This window comes from Salmo trutta, chromosome 34 (genome assembly GCF_901001165.1).
Source record: "Salmo trutta chromosome 34, fSalTru1.1, whole genome shotgun sequence".
In the NCBI taxonomy this organism is placed as follows: domain Eukaryota; kingdom Metazoa; phylum Chordata; class Actinopteri; order Salmoniformes; family Salmonidae; genus Salmo; species Salmo trutta.
In genome coordinates this window covers 573,322-595,848 of record NC_042990.1, presented here as the reverse complement: position 1 = coordinate 595,848, position 22,527 = coordinate 573,322, and the positions used below count along the sequence as shown (strand labels likewise).

The 22,527-nt window shown below is 40.8% G+C and overlaps 1 protein-coding gene across 2 annotated transcripts; it reads left to right on the top strand.

The window, feature by feature from the left end:
* Positions 1–4,188: 4,188 nt before the first annotated feature.
* LOC115173274 (pre-B-cell leukemia transcription factor-interacting protein 1-like) lies at positions 4,189–22,326 on the top strand. Of its 2 annotated transcripts, none has more exons than XM_029731218.1 (10): positions 4,189–4,436; positions 5,402–5,517; positions 6,131–6,212; positions 6,469–6,542; positions 6,691–7,270; positions 8,500–8,730; positions 11,528–11,565; positions 15,112–15,204; positions 15,914–16,094; positions 19,481–22,326. In XM_029731218.1, exons 2-10 carry the CDS (start codon positions 5,440–5,442, stop codon positions 20,539–20,541), a joined length of 2,418 nt encoding a protein of 805 aa, XP_029587078.1. In that variant the 5' UTR covers positions 4,189–4,436; positions 5,402–5,439; the 3' UTR covers positions 20,542–22,326. The 2 variants fall into 2 exon arrangements, with proteins under 2 accessions (XP_029587078.1, XP_029587079.1); XM_029731219.1 differs by lacking the exon at positions 4,189–4,436 and adding an exon at positions 5,703–5,764 and having other exon boundaries at positions 5,403–5,517.
* Positions 22,327–22,527: the final 201 nt, after the last annotated feature.

The window sequence follows — 22,527 nt, the reverse complement described above, 5'->3', positions numbered from 1 at the left end:
GGGCTAGCAACGGTAGATGGGCCAGGGTGTACATTTCCAGATATAATCAGCAGAAATACAATCAGGGCATGGCAGAGGACAGGGAGAGCTCTGCGGTGTTGATTAATAAAATGTTTATGTGCATTAGATGGCAACAAGTTCATATTGTACAGCAATTTCATGAGGCAACATGAGGCCAAGACAGACAGGGGAAGACAGGCCTGGGCAGACGGTGAACAGATCGCCAGGTGTAATCCAAGCAGCAGTGCAGCAGACAACGGGAGTAGGTGTCACACCCACTTGGGAGAAGCTTTTTTAGGAAGGAAGATTCCTTGTAGAAAATCCCAGCTAGCTAGCTGCTAACAAGTCCCAGCTAGCTAGCTAACAAGTCTCTGTCCGTCTTTTCCATGTAGAAAAGGAGGTCGTTAGCTAGATATATCTTTTCAGCATTGGCAAATGTTCCTTTACGACGTCCAAACAAAGTTGTCCTGTGGCTGTTGTATTTTGGGGATTCTGAGGAGAGAAAGCTCAAGAGTTTTCACACCTCTCACTTCACACGTCAGTGCTAATTTCAGTCAGATTCTTTCCTAGCAGCTTGGTAGCTTATTTTAAATTTTTTGACATTTTATTTAACCTTTATTTAACTAGGCAAGTCAGTTAAGAACAAATTCTTATTTACAATGACGGCCTACCAAAAGGAAAAAGGCCTCCTGCAGGGACAGGGGCCTGGGATTGAAAATATAAAATAAATACAATATAAATACAGGACAAAACACACATCACAACAAGAGAGACAACACCACTACATAAAGAGAGACCTAAGACAACAACATAGCAAAGCAGCAACATGGTAGCAACACAACATGGTAGCAGCACAAAACATGGTACAAACATTATTGGGCACAGACAACAGCACAATAATGTTTGAGACAAGAAGGTAGAGACAACAATACATCACACAAAGCAGCCACAACTGTCAGTAAGAGTGTCCATGATTGAGTCTTTGAATGAAGAGATTGAGATAAAACTGTTTGTTGCAGCTCGTTCCAGTCGCAAGCTGCAGCGAACTGAAAAGAGGAGCGACCCAGGCATGTGGGTGCTTTGGGGACCTTTTAACAGAATGTGACTGGCAGAATGGGTGTTGTATGTAAAGGATGAGGGCTGCAGTAGATATCTCAGATAGGGGTGAGTGAGGCCTAAGGGGGTTTTAGAAATAAGCATCAACCAGTGGGTCTTGCGACGGGTATACAGAGATGACCAGTTTACAGAGGAGTATAGAGTGCAGTGGTGTGTCCTATAATGAGCATTGGGGGAAAATCTGACGGCCGAATGGTAAAGAACATCTGTCCGCTCGAGAGCACCCTTACCTGCCGATCTAAAAATTCTGTCTCCGTAATCTAGCATGGGTAAGATGGTCAACTGAATCAGGGTTAGTTTGGCAGCTGGGGTTGTGGTGAAATCCTGCACGGAGCCTTCACCGTGCGCTGCCACTTTAAGAGCGCATCAGCAGTAAGGAAGGAGGAGATAAAGACAGCTCTTTCAGCTCTCTGGGAGGGAGCTATTGGTTGGCGCGACAGTTTGATTGTGTGTGCTATGCTGCTGAAGTCCTTGTTTATTTTCAGCGTGTTTAGTTTATAAAGTGTTTAACTCAATCATTGGTGTGACCGCTCTAGGTTGTGGTTGTTATCGTTTGGGACCGCACCAGTTATGGATCGCATCGATTAGTAGCAACATTGTTGCAAAGCTTTGACATACAAACCATCAGACAGTACAACTGCAAGCCTGAAGTCAACAGCTAAGATCTCTCTCTCTCTCTCTCTCTCTCTCTCTCTCTCTCTCTCTCTCTCTCTCGACATCATTGAGGACCTTTAAGGTTGCAGTGACACATCCATAACCTGAGCCCAAACCAGAATGCATACCCGAGAGAATACCATAGACATCAAGAAAGCCAGTCAGTTGATTATTGACAAGTTTTTGCAACACTTTTGATAAACAGGGCAAAATATAAATAGGTCTATAACAGTTAGGATTAGCTTGATCTCCCCCTTTAAATAAAGGACGAACTGTGGCTGCCTTCCAAGCAATGGGAACCTCCCCAGAAAGGAGAGACAGGCAATGATAGAGGCGGCAACCTTAAAGAAGAAAGGGTCTAAACCATCTAAATCGTGTTTTTTTGGGGGGTCGAGTTTAAGGATCTCCTTTAGCACTTCGGACTCAGTGACTGCCTGCAGGGAGAAACTTTGTAGCAGGGCAGGGGAAAAAGAGGGAGAAGCATCTGGGATAGTCGCATTAGACGGGGTGGGAGATGAGGAAATGTTGGACTGGCAGGGAGCCATGGCTGAGTCAAATAGGAATCCTGACTTAATGAAGTGGTGATTAAAGAGCTCAGCCATGTGCTTCTTGTCAGTAACAACCACATCATCAACATTAAGGGACATAGGCAGCTGTGAGGAGATGGGTTTATTCTCCAGGTTTTTAACTGTTTTCCAGAACTTCTTAGGGTTAGACCCACATAACTGCTCCTTAAAGTAACTAACTTTGGCCTTCCTGATAGCCTGAGTGCACTTTTTTCTCATTAGCTTAGTAGCCTTATTTATTATCTTTCTAAAACAAAATTACCTAGAGATTCTTGTCTTTTACATTTTGGCTTCAGAAAGTAGGTTCAGACTGAACACAATTTTGTGTTGGATGGCATTTACAGGTCCCACTGTGTTTCTTCTGCAGGTTTTGGCTTGTTAGAATTGTTTTTTTTATTGATAGTCCTTGGTAGTAATAGTCCATTCAGGTGATTATGTCCAAGAACAAGGTTTTAGGTGTGGAATTGTGAATTGGAATGAAGGTTTTGATGTTGAGGTTAGTATCCTGTATAAGTCCTTGCAAAATAATCCTAGTTTATCTACATGTATCCTCTAATTCTATATTTTTGCAGAAGAACTTAAGAGCCCATGCTCTCTGTCTATTCGCTCTCTGTGTCACAATGTTTAGCAAATTTTTGTTATTTTAGCTGCTTAATTTGATTCACAACATCACTATAGAAGGCCTAGATTTACCCTAGATGTAACCCTATTTTCATCCAATTTTAACTTGATTATTACTTCTCTGTGGTATAGTAGAATAGTGTAGTAGGCTACACTGTAGTAGCAAAATGAGGGGTTTTACTCCACCCAAAATCTGTCCACAAAAAATAAGCCCACATAGTAATGAATGTTGGTATGGAGGTCAATGAGGATGTCAAATTTGATCAACAAAAAATGTAATTGCTAATTTTCTATGAGTAGTTTCTTAATGGTTAGGTTGTTACGAATGCACTGATAAAAGTGGACACACGTGGCTTTTTGGCAACTTAAAAAAAAAAATACTTTGGAGTTGTGCCTGTTGTCATAGAGATAGGACTCATCGTGGCTATAACCCATTTTAATATAGACATTGTCGTTGAGGGGATTCAATCATTTTAAAGTAGTCAACTTTAAAACTTTATGTGTTGGGAGCAATCAGCCAATGAAAAAAAGATAATTGACCACTTTAAAATGGAGATAGCCTCAATGACGCTGCCCATGCTGTCATCCTCTATTTTTCTATATGGCTTGCTGTTAAAACTGTATCTGCCCTCTTATTGGCTAGAATGGTCCCACCTGATCTCTTCCTCCCGCCTGCCCTTCCATCTTTAAGGACATGTATTTCCATTTTTAGAGCGCTCAATCCACTATCTTGTCAATATAATAGACAATCTTTGACTGTAGTAATGAATGGTATAAAATGATGCCATTAGTGTCCCCCTCAGAAAGTATCAGATGCATAACTTCTGTGTTTTAAAAAAAAAGACAATTATATACACGCATAATAGGTTTTCTTAATTTAGTAAATGTGCATTCAATATTTAAGGTTTTATTAAAGTGGTCAAATGTGGTTTAGGATGAAGATCTAAGGGTTACAATAAATTTCAATAGGCCTACAGGTGTCCAACACAGACAGAGACAAAACTGTACCGTGTATTTTAGAATCTGACGAAAGTGGGAAGCAATGGTGGAACAGATGGAGCAATCCCGTGCAACAGGGTTGAAGTCAGGCGGGAAGTCCCGACAAATATAGCTCAGTACAGACGTGTCAATGTACGGCTGGTTAAAGATGCCTTCCCTCCGGTATATAACGTGCACATGCAAGCATCTTATCATCAGTGGAAGAAGGGGCCTGTATCCATTACCTGACACCAATTTCACCTGCGCGCGTCAATCAAGCCGCTTTCGTTACACAACACATCACTTTGGTTGGTTGTTCTTTTTAAGGGAGGTAACGCAAACGGCCATATTGACATCCCATTGGAAAACACAGTGCAGCATCGGAGTGACGCAGCATGGAATTCCCGAATTTCCGATGATCACGACCGGAATGCTGTCTGTAAAATAAAATTACGAGGACTATCGGAGCTAAAACGGTGAAATTGAAGTGAAATAAGCGGGGTAAGAATATGCTATTTACATGTATTTTATTATTTAGGGGAAAGTATTGTGTGTGTGGTCAACGCGTGGCTATTGTACGCGGAAGCGAGTGCTTAAATGTGGGAGTGATTGCGTGCAGCCTTTGTTTACCATGGGAAGTTGAACAAAGTAGGCTACATAGTGTCTACAAACATTTATTTCCAGTGAGTTTGGCGTCATGACTTCTACTCTTACTTTACCTCACTTCTCACAGGAGCAAACCGATAATTCACACGACGGAAATGTAAGACTCGGGCAAAAAAGACAACATGTCGTCAGGGTTTGTCAAAAGTTAATCCACAGCTCTGATTTTGTTAGCTACCTTTAACAACTAGCCTCCAGCCTCATTGCCATCTGGATCTGACATTTCTTGGTCGTATCTGAGAGGCACAGATGTATAGAAACAACTGAGTCTACAGTGTGAGGCCCTAACCAAGCGATAATGAGGGTCCATCTTTCTTTAAAATAGGCACTTACTCTATCGCTATTCGTTCAATGTTTGTCACTTATCAGTTGTCTCAATTTAAATTGCGATAATGTAGTTTATTTTAATAATTTTAGGGTTTCTAGGCTGTTGCGTATGCTACAGATTACAATTATTGCAACTGGAGCTATAAGGTAGGCTATGTAGTATTTCTGTGTTTCTCTTAATGTCAGATTCTTCACTGAAGGTGAACAATTTGGTGTAGTATGATCTCTGGTACAATGTTGGTTTGAAAAGCACTTTTCCAATACACTGGCATTATATTTTTGTTCTCTACTGACACTTTATTAGGCCTATATGAATGGAATTTGTGCAAATGCATGATGAGAACCCAGTGCAAGTACACCACAGTCCTACTGGCCTATATGTAGATACTGCAGACATTGTGAAACCACAATTAGTTATTATTGGGTCATTCATAATTACATATTTGTTACAAGTAGTGAATCTCTGTTCTCTGCAGAATAAGTTGTAGTTTTTGTGCTGAGCCTCAAGGGGGCGATGTCTGACAACAGCAGCAGCACAGGCAGCAGCCGCAGCGGATCCTTGACCAGCAGTTGGACTATGCTGTCCCCAGAGGTAAGATGGGTAGATACAGGGTGTCTATGGTGTGCCAACCAGACCTGTGTTTCAAATACTTAAATCAATTCAAATACTTTATGTGCCTGTTTGAGCTTGCCTGGTAAAAGTCCTAAAACTGCAAACACTGCCGATCTGGCACTCCAGGCAGATTCAAACAAATGCTGAAAGTAATTAAAATCCAGGTCTGGTGCCAACTGTAATGACGAGAATAGGCTGATCACCTCAACACAGTATTGGATGTCAGGTTAGTATTCAATTTGAGTTTTATATTACATTTCCACTTTACCCACATATTGTGTGTCTGTGGCAGTATGAATGATTAAATGAATGAATGGCCTTCCCTGTGGCTCAGCTGGTAGAGCATGGTGTTTGCAACGCCAGCATGGTGTGTGCAACGCCAGGGTTGTGGGTTCGATTCCCACGGGGGGCCAGTACAAAAAAAAAAAAATTATGAAATGTATGCATTCACTACTGTAAGTCGCTCTGGATAAGAGCGTCTGCTAAATGACTAAAAATGTAAAAAAATGGTGAGGTGAATAGATAACGGTTTAGTTGAGAATGCTATGCTCTCTAATGAGATCATAATAACCTACTGCCTTCTACATTTCAGGAAGCTGCTGAAATTGTTAATCCTGTGGATGATGGGACTGAGAGGCTTTGTGATGTTCCTAGTCTGTCAGAGGAAGTCGCAGGTACCTGGGCTCTCTCACACCGATACGGTTTCCCTATGCTTTCTATGTGGATTATTGTCCTAATGTATGGATGTTGCATAATGAAGTGTGTGTGTGTGTGTGTGTGTGTGTGTGTGTGTGTGTGTGTGTGTGTGTGTGTGTGTGTGTGTGTGTGTGTGTGTGTGTGTGTGTGTGTGTGTGTGTGTGTAATGTATTATTCAATGTGTTATGTCAATGTTATTCATGTGTTAACATTGTTATGTTATTTCTGTTCCAGGGGCCACTGTGGAGTCTAAGCCGAGTGACCCGGAGACTCCAATAGAAACAGTGTTGTCAGAGGAGGGCCAACAGGTCTGTACTGTGAATCCCTGAACACACTACTTTCTGAGGGTATCATTCTCACCGCATAATGGTGTCTTATGTTATATGTCTATGGTTATAACTCATTATTACCAATGACTATTAAGGTTTGTGCTTTTATTTTCCTCTGGTTTGCCAGGAAATGGCTCCTGATACCTGTGAGGGTCCTGTCCCCTCCAGACCTACCCTGTTAAGCCCATCCCCGACTAGCGGTGTGCCCCTTGACCATGACCTGGAGAGTCAACCTGAACCCCCCATCATCCATTCTATGGTAACCAGCTCCCCCACTGACAATGAGCAACTTGCTGCCATGCCCTTTGTCACTCATGTCGACCTGGTTGTGCCATTGGATGCATCCTTCACAGAACCACCCCCCTCAGAGGTTGAGCTTGAGTTAAGCCCCGTCTCTGAGAGCTCTCCTCTTGATACCCACACTGATACAGGCCCTGTACCTGAGAGTATTGCCCTAGAGACTAGTGCCCCTAGTGCCGAACATGACATAAGCATTCACACAGAGACTCCCACCCCAACGGGCCCCCCATCTGACACTGTCACTGATATTGGCCCTGCCCCAGAACCACATGCTGCTCCAGAAAGCCCAGCCCCTGATTGTCCTCCTCCAGATACCATTGGTTCAGAGGATGCAGCACAAGAGCCATCACTGGAAACGGTGGAGACAGAATTGCCTGAAAAAGTGACTCATATACCAAAGGAAAAAGGTATGCATGTGTACACTAGGTTGGAAATCAGGAAAAATCTTCTGCGAAATGACATTCAATTAACACTAGAACTGCTGGCTTTCTCAGCCTACAAGTACCTGCTAGAGAACGCAGTCTGGAGTCCCTTTAAGCCTACACCAGATTCATCTACTGTGCTGTAATCAACCTAAATAACTACCTTTGTATAATAATTTGATTGAATGTAGTCATGTCTTAAGAATATTTAGTTTGATTATTTGTATACTGTATATTTTGAAGTACATAACATGCACATACACATGTACAGTACCAGTCAAAAGTTTGGACACCTACTCATTCAAGGGTTTTTCTAGATTTTCTACATTCTAGAATAATAGTAAAGACCTCAACTATGGAATTACACATGGTATCGTGTAGTAACCACAAGTGTTTAACACCTTTTTGGTTACTACATGATTCCATATGTGTTTCTTAATTTTGATGTCTTCACTATTATTCTACAATGTAGAAAATAGTAAAAATAAAGAAACCCTTGAATGAGTAGGTGTATCCAAACTTTTGACTGGTACTGTATGTATTATTCTACAAAGGCCTACTTCAACACTTTCTTGCATTAAAAAGACTACAATGTAATAAATTGTATCCATTTTATTTGTACATTCGATGAGTAATGGTAGGTAATATAATCCACATTCTTACAAATGCATAATAATACACTTAAGCATTCATATTTATATGTTTAAAAGAAATGGAAAGGGATTTTTTTCTTCTCAAAGGCACCTGTGTCGACTGGTTTCCACGTTAAGAGTAACGTGAAGCATTTTTTTTCTTCTTTTGGCTCTGTACTCCCAAGTTTGGATTTTAATTCACATCCAGTCAAAATAATTTGCCAACACTTGAAAAATATTACAAACAGAAATGTAAAAGAAAGCCAACATCAGATAAAGACCCCACATTGTCATCGCCATTGAATTTCAGGCTCAATATCTGCCATCCGACTCCAGTTCATCCAAATTCAAACGTCGGTGACCGTTGGACTATGGCGGTTCTATTGTTAACGCAACTCAACGCACGGTTACAAAAACATTTGCGTTAGAATTCCACACAAGACAAATCTACATTCAGAGCATTCTACCATCTAATACTTTTGCATAAATAGTTTCAATACCTTTAGTGCATGATTTTAAAAAATAATAATAATTTCTCTCTGCATATTATCAATCTTTCTGCTCTTATTCTCCTTCTGCTAGAATCTCCCAGTAGCTTTGACTTTGGAAGAGCTGACACGAGTGCTGAGGATGGAAATGGTCTGAGGAGGAGAAATGTGGCACCAACAATGACATCGGAGGAGGATGATGATGATGAGGAGGAGGTGGAGTTCAAACTGGCAGAGAGGAAAGGGGGAAAGAAGGGCTTCTCTATGAACACATGCATTGTGGCAGCCCTGGTCCTGCTCTGTCTAGGGTCCCTCTTCCTCTCCGGTAAGTCCAGCCTGAACCAGGCTTTAGTTTCATTTTTTTTTTAAATTGAATTCCTTATGGAATGGACAGTTTAAAAACACAGTGGCTCAACAATGCTTCATTCTTATGATCTATTAGAAAGTCTACAGCCCCCTTGGATTTCTTCACATTTTATTGTGTTAATAAGTGGGATTAAAATTGATTTGTCATTTTTTTTGTCAACAAAATACTCGGAAAGGGAAAAACTATATTTAAAAAATGATTAATGAAAAATAAAACCCTAATATACCTTGATTAGACAAGTATTCACCCCCCCTGAGTCAATACATGTTAGAAACACCTTTGGCAGTGATTACAGCTGTTGTCTTCTTGGGTAAGTCTCATAAGAGCTTTGCACACCTGTATTGTGCAATATTTGCCCATTTGTATTATTTAAATTCTTCAAGCTTTGTCAAGGTGTTAGGGATCATGGCTAGACAGAAATGTAAGTCTTGCCATAGATTTTCAAGCAAATTTAAGTCAAAACTGTAACTTGGCCACTCAGGAACATTCACTGTCTTCTTGGTAAGCAACTCCAGTGTAGATTTGGCTTTGTGTTGTAGATGATTGTCCAGCTAAAAGGTGAATTATTCTCTGAGTGTCTAGTGTAAAACAGACTGAAGCCGGTTTCATCTAGGGTTTTGTCAGTGCTTAGCACCATCCCGTTTGTTTTCATCCTAAAAAAACGCCACAGTTTTTGCAATGTCAAGCATACCCATAAGACAATGCAGCCACCACCATGGTTGAAAATAGAGGCAGTTATTACTCAGTGATGATGGATTTGCCCCAAACATAAGGCTTTGAATTTAGGCCAGAAAGTGTATTCCTTTGCTGTGTTTTTTTTTTTTTTTTTTTTCAGTATTACTTTAGTGCCTTGTTGCATACATATTCATATTCTGTATATTTTTCTTTTCACTGTCATTTAGGTTATTATCCTAAGTTATCTCCCATCACAGCCATTGAAGCAGTTTTAAAATCACCAGTGGCGTCATGGTGACATCCCTAAGCAGTTTCCTTCCTGTCCAACAAGCTCAGTTCAGAAGGGCGACTGCATCTTTTATGTGTCTGGGTGGTTTAATACATCATCCACAGCATAATTATTAACTTGACCATGCTTAAAGATATATTCAAGGTCTGATTTGTTATTGTTATCCAGCTACCAGTCACTGCCCTTTATGAGGCTTTCAAAAGCTCCCTCGTATTTGTAGTTGAATCTGTGCTTGAAATTCAATACTTCACTGAGGCATCTTACAGACGTTGTATGTGTAGGGGACAGGGGAAGGGGTAGTCATTCAAAAATCATGTCAGCCCCTATTATTCCACATGGAGTCCATATAACTTATGTGATTTGTTAAGCCAAAGGTTACTTCTGAACTCCTTTAGGTTTGCCTAAACATTTTTACAAATAACTATTTGTAAAAAAAAAATGTAGCATTTTCCTGTTCACTTTGACATTGACTATTTTGTGTAGATCAATTTGTAACCTTTATTATTTATATATAACACACTACCGTTCAAAGTTTGGGGTCACTTAGAAATTTCAACTGGCAGCTTCATTAAATAGTACCCGCAAAACACCAGTCTCAATGTTAACAGTGAAGAGGTGACTCCGGGATGCTGGCCTTCTAGGCAGAGTTCCTCTGTCCAGTGTCTGTGTTCTTTTGTCCGTCTTAATCTTTTCTTTTTATTCGCCAGTCTGAGATATGGCTTTTTATTTGCAACTCTGCCTGGAAGGCCAGCATCCCGGAGTCGCCTCTTCGCTGTTAAGGTTGAGACTGGTGTTTTGTGGGTACTATTTAATGAAGCTGCCAGTTGAAGACTTGTGAGGCATCTGTTTCTCAAACTAGACACTCCAATGTACTTGTCCTCTTGCTCAGTTGTGCACCGGGGCCTCCCACACCTCTTTCTATTCTGGTTAGAGCCAGTTTGCGCTGTTCTGTGAAGGGAGTAGTACACAGCGTTGTACGAGATCTTCAGTTTCTTGGCAATTTCTCGCATGGAATAGACTTCATTTCACAGAACAAGAATACACTGATGAGTTTCAGAAGAAGGATCTTTATTTCTGGCCATTGTGAGCCGGTAATCGAGCCCACAAATGCTGATGCTCCAGATACTCAACTAGTCTAAAGAAGGCCTGTTTTATTGCTTCTTTAATTAGAACAGTTTTCAGCTGTGCTAACATAATTGTAAAAGGGTTTGCTAATGATCAATTAGCCTTTTAAAATGATAAACCTGGATTAGCTAACACCACGTGCCATTGGAACACAGGAGTGATGGTTGCTGATAATGGGCCTCTGTAAACCTATGTAGATTTTCAGTTTCCAGCTACAATAGTCATTTACAACATTAACAATGTCTACACTGTATTTTCTGATCAATTTGATGTTATTTTAATGGACAAAATGTGCTTTTCTTTTTAAAAAAAAACAAGGACATTTCTAAGTGACCCCAAACTTTTGAAAGTTTTTTCTTTTTGTGTGTGTGTGTGTTGGGTGTAGTCTTTTCTATTGGCTTTGTATCTAGTAATCATCTGCAGTCATCATTGCAGCAGGGAGTTCTTTCATCCTGCAGCGCAGAGAACTTGAGGTGTAACACAACTGTTAATGATTTGAAACTGAAATAAGACCAGTTGAGAGGGCTGACAAATTACACTTCAAGATCATTAATGCAATACAGACTGCAATGGCATCAGTGTTTGTATTTTGGAAATAAACTATTCAGTCATGTGCCTTAATATACGTTGCAAACGTTTGGAAAATGTTGTTTTGTTTTTTGACAGATGACTCGGATGGGCTGAGTGGGGCAGAACAAAACCAGGTCTGTTCCTCTCTCCTACTTCCTACCTTTCAACAATGTTGTATTGTGTAATAGAATGATATTAAAGGGGCAATCTGCTGTTCAAACAACAACAAAGCGACCACGCTGCCACTGTTTTGGTAAACGGCTGAGGGATGGGGCTGGAGAAATGTAACTTTTAAATTCATACACAAAGCTATGGACTCAAGGACTGACCATCTATACAGTATTTACAATTTTACATTGGTGTATAACAAGCTTATAATTTGGGTTCTGATGGGGTATGACCGTTGAACTAAGCTCATGAAGCATTTATGTTTGAAAACATCTATAGGTGTATATTTCATTTAAAAGTCAAGAAATTGATGTACCAATGGCAGATTGACCCTTTAAATCAGTAATTAACATCTTCCTTATTAGACTAAACTTTTATAATATATGCATAGTTCCAATCTTTGCTTTACGCTGTTTGCTCATACACAGTTGAAGTCGGAAGTTTACATAGCCCTTAGCCAAATACATTTTAAACTCCAGTTTTTCACAATTCCTGACATTTAATCCTAGTAAAAATCCCCTGTCTTAGGTCAGTTAGGATCACCACTTTATTTTAAGAATGTGAAATGTCAGAAGAATAGTAGTGATTTATTTCTTTCATTACATTCCCAGTGGGTCACAAGTTTACATGCATTCAATTAGTATTAGGCAGCATTGCCTTTTAAATTGTTTAACTTGGGTCAAACATGTCGGTTAGCCTTCCACAAGCTTCCCACCATAAGTTGGGTGAATTTTGGCCCGTTCCTCCTGACAGAGCTGGTGTAACTGAGTCAGGTTTGTAGGCCTCCTTGCTCGCACACGCTTTTTCAGTTCGGCCCACAAAGGACTTTGTTGTCCTTAAGCCATTTTGCCACAACTTTGGAAGTAATGCTTGGGGTCATTGTCCATTTGGAAGACCCATTTGCGACCAAGCTTTAACTTCCTGACTAATGTCTTGAAGTTTCTTCAATATATCCAGATAATATTCCTGCCTCATATGCCATCTATTTTGTGAAGTGCACCAGTCCCTCCTGCAGCAAAGCACCCCCACAACATGATGCTGCGGTTGGGATGGTGTTCTTCGGCTTGCCAGCCTCCCCCCTTTTCCTCCAAACATAACGATAGTCATTATGGCCAAACAGTTCAATTTTTGTTTCATTAGACCAGAGGACATTTCTCCAAAAAGTACAATCTTTGTCCCCATGTGCAGTTGCAAACCGTAGTCTGGCTTTTTTATGGTGGTTTTGGAGCAGTGACTTCTTCCTTGCTGAGCGGCCTTTCAGGTTATGTCGATATAGGACTCGTTTTACTGTGGATATAGATACTTTTGTACCGGTTTCCTCCAGCATCTTCACAAGGTCCTTTGCTGTTGTTCTGAGATTGATTGATTTGCACTTTTCGCGCCAAAGTACGCTCATCTCTAGGAGACGGAACACGTCTCCTTCCTGAGCGGTATGACGGCTGCGTGGTCCCATGGTGTTTATACTTGCATACTATTGTTTGTACAGATGAACGTGGTACCTTTAGGCGTTTGGAAATTGCTCCCAAGGATGAACCAGACTTGTGGAGGTCTACAACTTTTTTTCTGATGTCTTAGCTGATTTCTTGTGATTATTTTTATTTATTTTTTTCCCATGATGTCAAGCAAAGAGGCACTGAGTTTGAAGGTAGGCCTTGAAATGCATCCACAGGTACAGCTCCAATTGATTCAAATTATGTCAATTAGCCTATCAGAAGCTTCTAAAGCCATGACATAATTTTCTGGAATTTTCCAAGCTGTTTAAAGGCACAGTCAACTTAGTGTATGTAAACTTCTGACCCACTGGAATTGTGAAATAATCTGTCTGTAAACAATTGTTGAAAACATTACTTGTCATGCACAAAGTAGATGTCTGAACCGACTTGCCAAAACTATTTTGTTAACAAGAAATTTGTGGAGTAGTTGAAAAACGAGTTTTAATGACTCCGACCTAAGTGTATGTAAACTTCCGACTTAAACTGTATATAACTACTGTGTTGTTGATTGTATATAATGCTGAGGTGTAGATTATGTTGTGGATTTACAAGATATGCTTAGGTACAATGTTTGTTTATACGGTACCAGTCAAAAGTTTGGAAACCTCCATTCAAGGGTTTTTAATATTTTCTGCATTGTGGAATAATGGTCAAGCCATCTCAACTTTTTAAAGTAACACATGGAATAATCTAGTAACCAAATAAGTGTTAAATAAATCAAAGTATCCACCCTTTGCAGTGATGACAGCTTTGCACACTCTTGGCATTCTCTCAACCAGCTTCATGAGGAATGCTTTTCCAACAGTCTTGGAGCTCCCACATATGCTGAGCACTTGTTGGCTGCTTTTCCTTCACTCTGCAGTCCAACTCATCCCAAACCATCTCAATTGGGTTGGTGATTGACGAGGCCAGGTCATCTGATTCAGCACTCCATCACTTTCCATGGTCAAATAGCCCTTACACAGCCTGGAGGTGCTGGTTGTGTGCATTGAATTCTAAATAAATCACTGTCACCAGCAAAGCACCATCACACCACCTCCATGCTTCATAGTCGGAACCTCACATGCAGAGATCATCCGTTCACCTACTCTGCGTCTCAAAGACATGGCGGTTGGAACCAAAATCTCAAATTTGGACTCATCAGACCAAAGGACTGATTTCCACCGGTCTAATGTCCATTGCTCATGTTTCTTGGCCTAAACAAGTCTCTTCTTATTGGTGTCCTTTTAGTAGTGGTTTCTTTGCAGCAATTTGACCATGAAGCCCTGATTTCACGCAGTCTCCTCTGAACAGTTGATGTTGATGTCTGTTACTTGAACTCTGAAGCATTTATTTGGTTTGCAATTTCTGAGGCTGGTAACTAAAACTTATCCTCTTCAGCAGAGTTAATTCTGGGGCTTCCTTTCCTGTGGCGGTCCTCATGAGAGCCAGTTTCATCATAGCGCATGATGGTTTCTGCGACTGCACTTGAAGAAACGTTCAAAGTTCTTAATTTTCCGAATTCCCTGACCTTCATGTCTTGAAGTAATGGACTGTCGTTTCCCTCTGCTATTTGAGCTGTTCTTGCCATAATATGGACATGGACTTTTGACTAAATAGGGCTTTCTGCTGTATACCACCCCTACCTTGTCACAACAACTGATTGGCTCAAACGCATTAAGAAGGAAAGAAATTCCTCAAATTAACTTTTAACAAGGCACACCTGTTAATTGAAATGCATTCCAGGTGACTAACTCATGAAGCTGGTTGAGAGAATGCCAAGTGTGCAAAGCTGTCAAGGCAAAGGGTGGCTACTTAGAAGAATATAAAATATATTTGGATTTGTTTAACACTTTTTTTTTTTCTTTTTTTTTGGTTACTACATGATTTCGTAGTATTGATGTCGTCACTATTATTCTACAATTTAGAAAATAGTAACAATAAAGAAACCCATGAATGAATAGGTGTGTCCAAACTTTTGACTGGTACTGTGTATATAGTGCTGTGTTGATTGTCTGTGATTTGTATTGTGCTGGACAGGACTGGCTAAACAATCCTCAGAAGATGAAGGAGCTTTTGGACAAACTGACACAAGAAAATCATCAAATCTCCCAGTTAGAAACACAGCTTCAGGTCAGCCCACGAACCATATAATTATTTTTGAGTGGCTGCGGATCCAACTTTTTCGGGATCGTCAGTCCACTGCGTATGTGTGGATCACAATCTGATCATGTGTATATTCTCTACTTTACGCACAGAGAACAGGCTACTCAAGCGACTGGTGCTCGTTTAATAAAGTTAGATCAAAGCTGAAATAATGTCTGCAATATCACGATCACAGTCTTCTACATTTCATAATTACTATTATATTTGTTTCTGTTATGTAATTACTGTGATCATTATGTGATCTTGCAGACAATTCAGTTTTGATCTAACTTTTATTAAACGAGCACCATTCGCCTGAGTACTCTGTTTTCTGCGTGTAAAGGAGAGAATATACACATGCAGAATGTGAGCCGCACAAATCAAATTTTATTGGTCACATACACATATTTAGCAGATGTTATTGCGGGTGTAGCAAAATTCTTGTGTTCCTACCTCCAACAGTGCAGTAGTAGCAACAACTAACAATACACACAAATCTAAAATAATTGCAATAAAGAAATATATAAATATTAGAACGAGCATTCTCAGAAGCTACGGATCTTTGGACTAAAAGATCCCGAAAAGTCGGATCCACAGCCACGGCCTAATTATTTTAGATTTGTAAGAAATATTTTTAGAATCCTTATTATTATTATGTCCTACCTTTCTAAGAACTTTTTTCCCCTCTCTGTTATAGGCCCATAAAGAAGAACTTGACTCGGCACTAAATGCAGGATCAGCAACGGGTAATGAAAACGGAAAAGGAGATCTGGAGCAAGAAAATACTATGAAAGAAGAGCTGTCATCCCTGCCTGGCCTGAAGGAGGAGCTGGAGTCGCTGAGGGCCAGAGTGACTGAACTGTCCCAACTCACTGCAGGTGCAGTATTTTCATCTCACTGTGAATTCCTTAATGATTCATTAGTGCCTTTCTTCCACTGCTCATATATTCATTCGTTTGATAATGTACAGTCGTGGCCAAAAGTTGAGAATGACACACATATTAATTTTCACAAAGTCTACTGCCTCAATTTGTATGATGGCAATTTGCATAATGGCAATTTGCATACACTCCAGAATGTTATGACGTGTGATCAGATGAATTGCAAAGTCCCTTTTTGCCATGCAAATGAACTGAATCCCCCAAAAACATGTCCACTGCATTTCAGCCCTGCCACAAAAGGACCAGCTGACATGTCAGAGATCCTCTCGTTAACACAGGTGTGTGTTGACAAGGACAAGGTTGAAGATCACTCTGTCATGCTGATTGAGTTCAAATAACAGACTGGAAGCTTCAAAAGGAGGGTGGTGCTTGGAATCATTGTTCTTCCTCTGTCAACCATGGTTAACTGCAAGGAAACATGTGCCGTCATCATTGCTTTGCACAAAAAGGGCTTCACAGGCAAGGATATTGCTGCCAGTAAGATTGCACCTAAATCAACCATTTATCGGATCAAGAACTTCAAGGAGAGCGGTTCAATTGTTGTGAAGAAGGCTTCAGGGCACCCAAGAAAGTCCAGCAGGCGCCAGGACCGTCTCCTAAAGTTGATTCAGCTGCGGGATCGGGGCACCACCAGTACAGAGATTGCTGAGGAATGGCAGCAGGCAGGTGTGACTGCATCTGCACGCACAGTGAAGCAAAGACTTTTGGAAGATGGCCTGGTGTCAAGAAGGGCAGCAAAGAAGCCACTTTTCTCCAAGAAAAACATCAGGGACAGACTGATATTCTGCAAAAGGTACAGGGATTGGACTGCTGAGGACTGGGGTAAAAGTCATTTTCTCTGATGAATCCCCTTTCCGATTGTCTGAGGCATCTGGAAAAAACCTTGTCCGGAGAAGACGAGGTGAACGCTACCATCAGTCCTGTGTCATGCCAACAGTAAAGCATCCTGAGACCATTCATGTGTGGGGTTGCTTCTCAGCCAAGGGAGTGGGCTCACTCACTTTTCCCTAAACACAGCCATGAATAAAGAATGGTACCAATACATCCTCTGAGAGCAACTTCTCCCAACCATCCAGGAACAGTTTGGTGGCGAACAATGCCTTTTCCAGCATGATGAAGCACCTTGCCATAAGGCAAAAGTGATAACTAAGTGGCTCGTGGAACAAAACATTGATATTTTAGGTCCATGGTCAGGAAATTCCCCAGACCTTAATCCCATTGAGAACTTGTGGTCAATCCTCAAGAGGCGGGTGGACAAACAAAAACCCCAAAATTCTGACAAACTCCAAGCATTGATTATGCAAGAATGGGCTGCCATCAATCAGGATGTGGCCCAGAAGTTAATTGACAGCATGCCAGGGTGGATTGTGGCAAATATTGACTCTTTGCATCAACTTCATGTAATTGTCAATAAAAGCCTTTAACACTTATGAAATGCTTATAATTATACTTCAGTATTCAATATTAACATCTGACAAAAATATCTGAAGACACGGAAGCAGCAAACTTTGTGAAAGTTAATGTGTCATTCTCAACTTTTGGCCACGACTGTATACATAGAAGTCAATATTTTGGTAAATTTGAATAATAATGCACTCGGAGCTCCCGAGTGGCGCTGCGGTCTAAGGCACTGCGTCTCAGTGCTAGAGTCGTCACTACACAGCCTGGAATCGAACCAGGGTCTATCACAGCTGGCTGTAATTCGGAGTCCCATAGGGCGGTGCACAATTGGCCCAGCGCCGTCCAGGTTAGGGTTTGGCCGGGGTAGGCGTCATTGTAAATAAGAATTTGTTCTTAACTGACTTGCCTAGTTAAATGTAAGGAAGAAAACAACTGAAATTCCAATGACTACTCAATAAGCTGAAAACTCAAAGCTTTTTATTTCGAGTTGTTCAATTTTTTTTGTTTTATTCAAATCAATTCATGAATTGAAAGCCTTCAATTTGAGTTTACCCTCACCCTGATCAAAGTGAACTGTATGGTTCAGTGGAGGTTTTATTACTGTTGTAAATCTCTGCTTCAACATGCATGTAACAATCATACGAGCTGTTTTAGAATACTCATACTAACCGTACTATTTGTGACGTGAATTGAGCATATAGTATGCTTATTGGTCATAGTATGGATGTAGTTATTATGCCAAAAGTTTGCGGATGTCGCACTAAATTCGCCAAAATATGAAGTATACAGGCAGAAGACACTATCTGTACTTTAGGGGCCCATAATGCAATTCTTCAGGAAATGGGCGTGCTTCACATCGTTTTCAGATTTGAATAAAATGGCGGAAAATATGCAGCTGAAGTACAACGAGAGCGGATAGAAATTCATTGCTTTAACTAATTATGACAATGTTAAGAAAATGTTGAGCAATGTAATGACTTTTCAAATAAGTTACCTTACATGTTTGTTATGTTGGCTGACAATTTGTTAGCTACACTGTCCTTACAAACCGCATAGCATACACTGTGTACCGGTATGTTAGCTAACATTAGTTGGCTACTTATACAGTATATTGCCAGTATATTAACTATATGCTAACTACCCAACGTTTATTGACTTGATTATTCCCGTCATTCTTCGCTTAGCTAAATGGTATAGTCGTTGTGCGTTCTCAATGGGCGTTTGGGTGCTTTCGTAAATTCGCTCTGGATATCTACTCAGATTTGAGCGCACTCGTCTGAGTGTACCAGAGCGCAGAATAATGCATTTACGAGAGCTCAACACCTGTTGAATATGGCCAGTGTCAGTAACCGTTGGCAACAATTTAATTACGCTTTTTTGCCAACAGCACAGTTAGTCTCCAATGCTCTGGATAACAAACTACCTAACCAGCTCTGTTAGGGCGAGTAAAATGGTCATAGTGGTCTCATTTTTGTCTGGAAGTAGCTAGCAAGCTAGCCAACGTTAGCTTAGGTGCTTGACAGTTGTAAGGTCAGAACGGCTCACATCAACCCTACTCCTCAGCCCGAGCGTCCAGTGTGCACTCCGAGAGTGAAGCGCTCTGAGTTTACGAGCACACTCTAGCACTCCAGATTGAATTTAACACACCCGTTAAAAAAATAAGTTGTAAAATGTCTAACTAATAATTTGTTATGCTAGCAAGAGGTTGCATAGCAACAGCATCAACTTTCGGTAGACAGGCGAAGAGCTAGTATACTCAACTGAAAGGTTACCGTTTGTTTACAGTATACTAAAAGTAGTTTGTGTGTGTGTATATACTCATTAAGTATACAGTATGTTAGTATGGGTATTCAATCACAGCTCTGGTTTGGTAGCTGAATGCTCTGTAACTCACTGATTTGTTCTGATAATGTCTACCTCAGCCAACCAGGACACAGCCCCACTGCCCTCAAGCCCAACTCCACCACCTACTGGCCAACCTGGAATTAGCAACCAGAGTAGCACCACAGTAGTGCCCGAAAGGAGGAGTGACCTGAGAGCGCGTGCCCGGGTGACGGAAGAGCTTCAGAGGCAGAAGGCGCTGTTGGAGGAAAGCAGGAAGAGACTGGAGGGGAGGAAGAAGGATGAAGGGTACCAGAAGAGGGTGAGGGAGAGCCTGGCTGAGATCCAGAGGAGGCTCAGTGAGCAGGTGGAGAAGATGGGGAAGAGGAGTGAGGGCAAGAAAAAGCCATGGGAGAGCAGGAACAAGAAGGATGGGAAAAAAGGCAAGGACAACAGCAAAGGCCACTGGAAAAAGGAAGAGAAGGAGTGGAAGGGAGAGAAGTACTGGAAACACAGCAAAGACATGGAGGGCAGATGGAAGGAGAAAGATGAGAGAAAGGAGAGGGACTGGAAGGCCAACAAAGAAAACTCTCATAAAGAGGCCTGCAAGAAATCCCAGGATGAATGGGAGAGGGAGAAGAACGAGCGCAGGCTGGACAGGGATAAAAGAAAGCAGGAGAGACCCTGGCAGTCCAGGAAAGAGTCCAATCATTACCATCAACAAGACTCCAGCCATCAGGAGCAACATCAGCACCACCAGTATGAACACACCAGCTTCTGGAAGCACCAGGAAGAGAAACTTGGACGAAACGTTCGCCCCCTTGTGGGCTGCAGCAGTGTTGAGGACTGCGCTAGCCAGGAAGGGCTCTTTCCTGTGGAACTGTCTGAATTCGAGGAGTTGTTAGATGGCTACCTGAGCAAGCTGGAGAGGGCTACGTCGGACAGCAAGGCCGAGATCCAGAAGCTGGCCGCCATGTTTTTCCGAGACGGTGTGTTCGTCCATGACAAAGTTCTCTTCAGTGACTTCGCTGAAGATGTGGCGGACATTTTAGAGGACATGGTGGACATTTTGGAGGTTGATGGGCAAGATGATGACGGCCTGGAGGAGGCGATGGAGGAGTTTGAACGAGAAGCTTTGTGGAAGTTTGCAGCCACTACATAGATAGAAAATGCAACATCAAGATACAGCAATGGTATTACATGGTGGTATACAGCTGGTATTTTAAGGCTTCTGGAACAAGGAGTGATCTTGCATCTCGTAAACATATCCCCATCTCTGCATCTATAATTAGCTGAAATTGTTCTTGTCTTTTGGGACTCGGTCGTTACCTCCTTATGTCAGTTCATGTCATGTCTTCAATGCCAAGCCCTACATGTTGACAGTTGTGTGGAGTTGATTTGCATATAGTGTTTGGCACTTGTAATGTCGCAGTTCAAGATCAAAACAGGATAAGATTCACAGCAATGTGAACTCTGCTCCCACAACAACTGATTGCTGATCAGTCTCTCCTCTGTTGTCATCGTTAGGATCAGATCTAGTTGAACCGGTTCTGTATCAGCTCCGTTAGCTTCTGGTGTAGGCGCTAGGCCCTTAGTGGTTGGTTTCTGTTTTTTGCTAATTGTCTTAACATTTGAGTATAATGGTTGGTGAAAGCAGAACATTCTGGAACATTTTAATGAAAGCAGAAGGTGCCCTGCCAAGTCAGGACGGAGGCCCAGCTCTGCTGCCTCAATCGGTTTGGCACAAGCAGTAGTTCTTACTACTTATTCACACTGAGATCATGATTGTGGTGTCCTAATGTGGCTGGAATCAATTCTAATATAGCTCAGTGTACTATGCTGAGTTAGACATATAGATAAAGGAGTGCAAAACCAATTTGACACATCTGAACTATTGTTTTTGACACATTTTGATCAATCAATGGTATTTTCAATAAGCACTGTTATTGGTTGCATTTTCCTTTTTATAGTTATTTTGATTACGGTGATGTAACCTGGAATATATGTCTATATGAGATCGGTTTAACTGATGTTTTGTCACGCAATGCCATTTACCTTGTTCACGCCAGATTTCAAAGTCAAAGTACAAGGTTATGACATTAGTACATATTAAAAGTAATAGTTGGTACTTTACAAGAGTTGAACCTGTACACATTTCAGGATGACTGTTTTTATGTTTATCTGTTGTCAGACTCACTGTATCAATTACATTAGGCTTTCAGGTTTTCATAGCTTTTTTTTTTTTTTTTTAAAGAACGATAAGACTAGTCCCTAATTTTGCTTAGCATTTTAACATCAAACCAACACTAGCTGTTCAAATGTCATATGTCCTTTTAAAGTATATAATGTCAAAGAAATTGCTTAAGATTTATTTTTAAGATTTTGTTTCTGCCAGCTATGTGCCTTTTTTTTAATTTATGTCAATTTTCACACTTGGATTGACAGTGTTTGACAAACAACTAAATTGGTTTGCTTAAGAATTCAAACTATTTGTTAACTTGATTGGTTATGGTCCAGTTATTTTTTTGGTCTTTTGTGAAGAGAAAAAATGTAGGAGGTTACTCCTTTTGTGAATTTAATTAGATATAGTAAGTAATATTTGAGATGTTTTTGGTTGAATTTAAAACCTGTAAATGTAAATTAATTGTTCAAGCTTTTTGACCAAAGAAGTCTAGAGATGATGTGGATAAATACTTAAAATAATAAGCAATTTGAGAGATTATAAACAAACTGCATAAGATGAGGAAATTAATTTTTTCAACTCTCCAAAATGCACATGATTACATATGTAACAAAATGTTATTTTACAATGGACATATAATTTAGGAGTCGGGACAATCCCAGTTTTAGCATTTAATAAAATCGAGTCTCGGCAGCCATTTCTTCTCTTAGTGGGTTTGTGTTGGACTTTTAAATTAAGATTACAATAAAAATCTTCATCTTGAAAGATGTGTGTATGTGTGTATATATATTTCCTCTGTCTAAAGGCTTGTTCACACTGGCAGTTAGAAGCTTGCTACATAACTTTTGAGTGACAGGAAGCATGAGCACCACCACCAATCAGCCTGCACCAATGCCCTGTCGTTACTATGACAAATAGCATAGCCATATCAGCAAATGACTGCTGTCTGAACACGCATGTATACGA

Excerpts from the sequence above, each read along its gene's own strand:
- LOC115173274 (XM_029731218.1), top strand. The coding sequence starts at position 5,440 with ATGTCTGACAACAGCAGCAGCACAGGCAGCAGCCGCAGCGGATCCTTG. Across the intron at positions 7,271-8,499 it reads TCATATACCAAAGGAAAAAG|AATCTCCCAGTAGCTTTGAC; the intron begins GTATGCATGTGT and ends TCCTTCTGCTAG. Across the intron at positions 16,095-19,480 it reads ACTGTCCCAACTCACTGCAG|CCAACCAGGACACAGCCCCA; the intron begins GTGCAGTATTTT and ends TGTCTACCTCAG.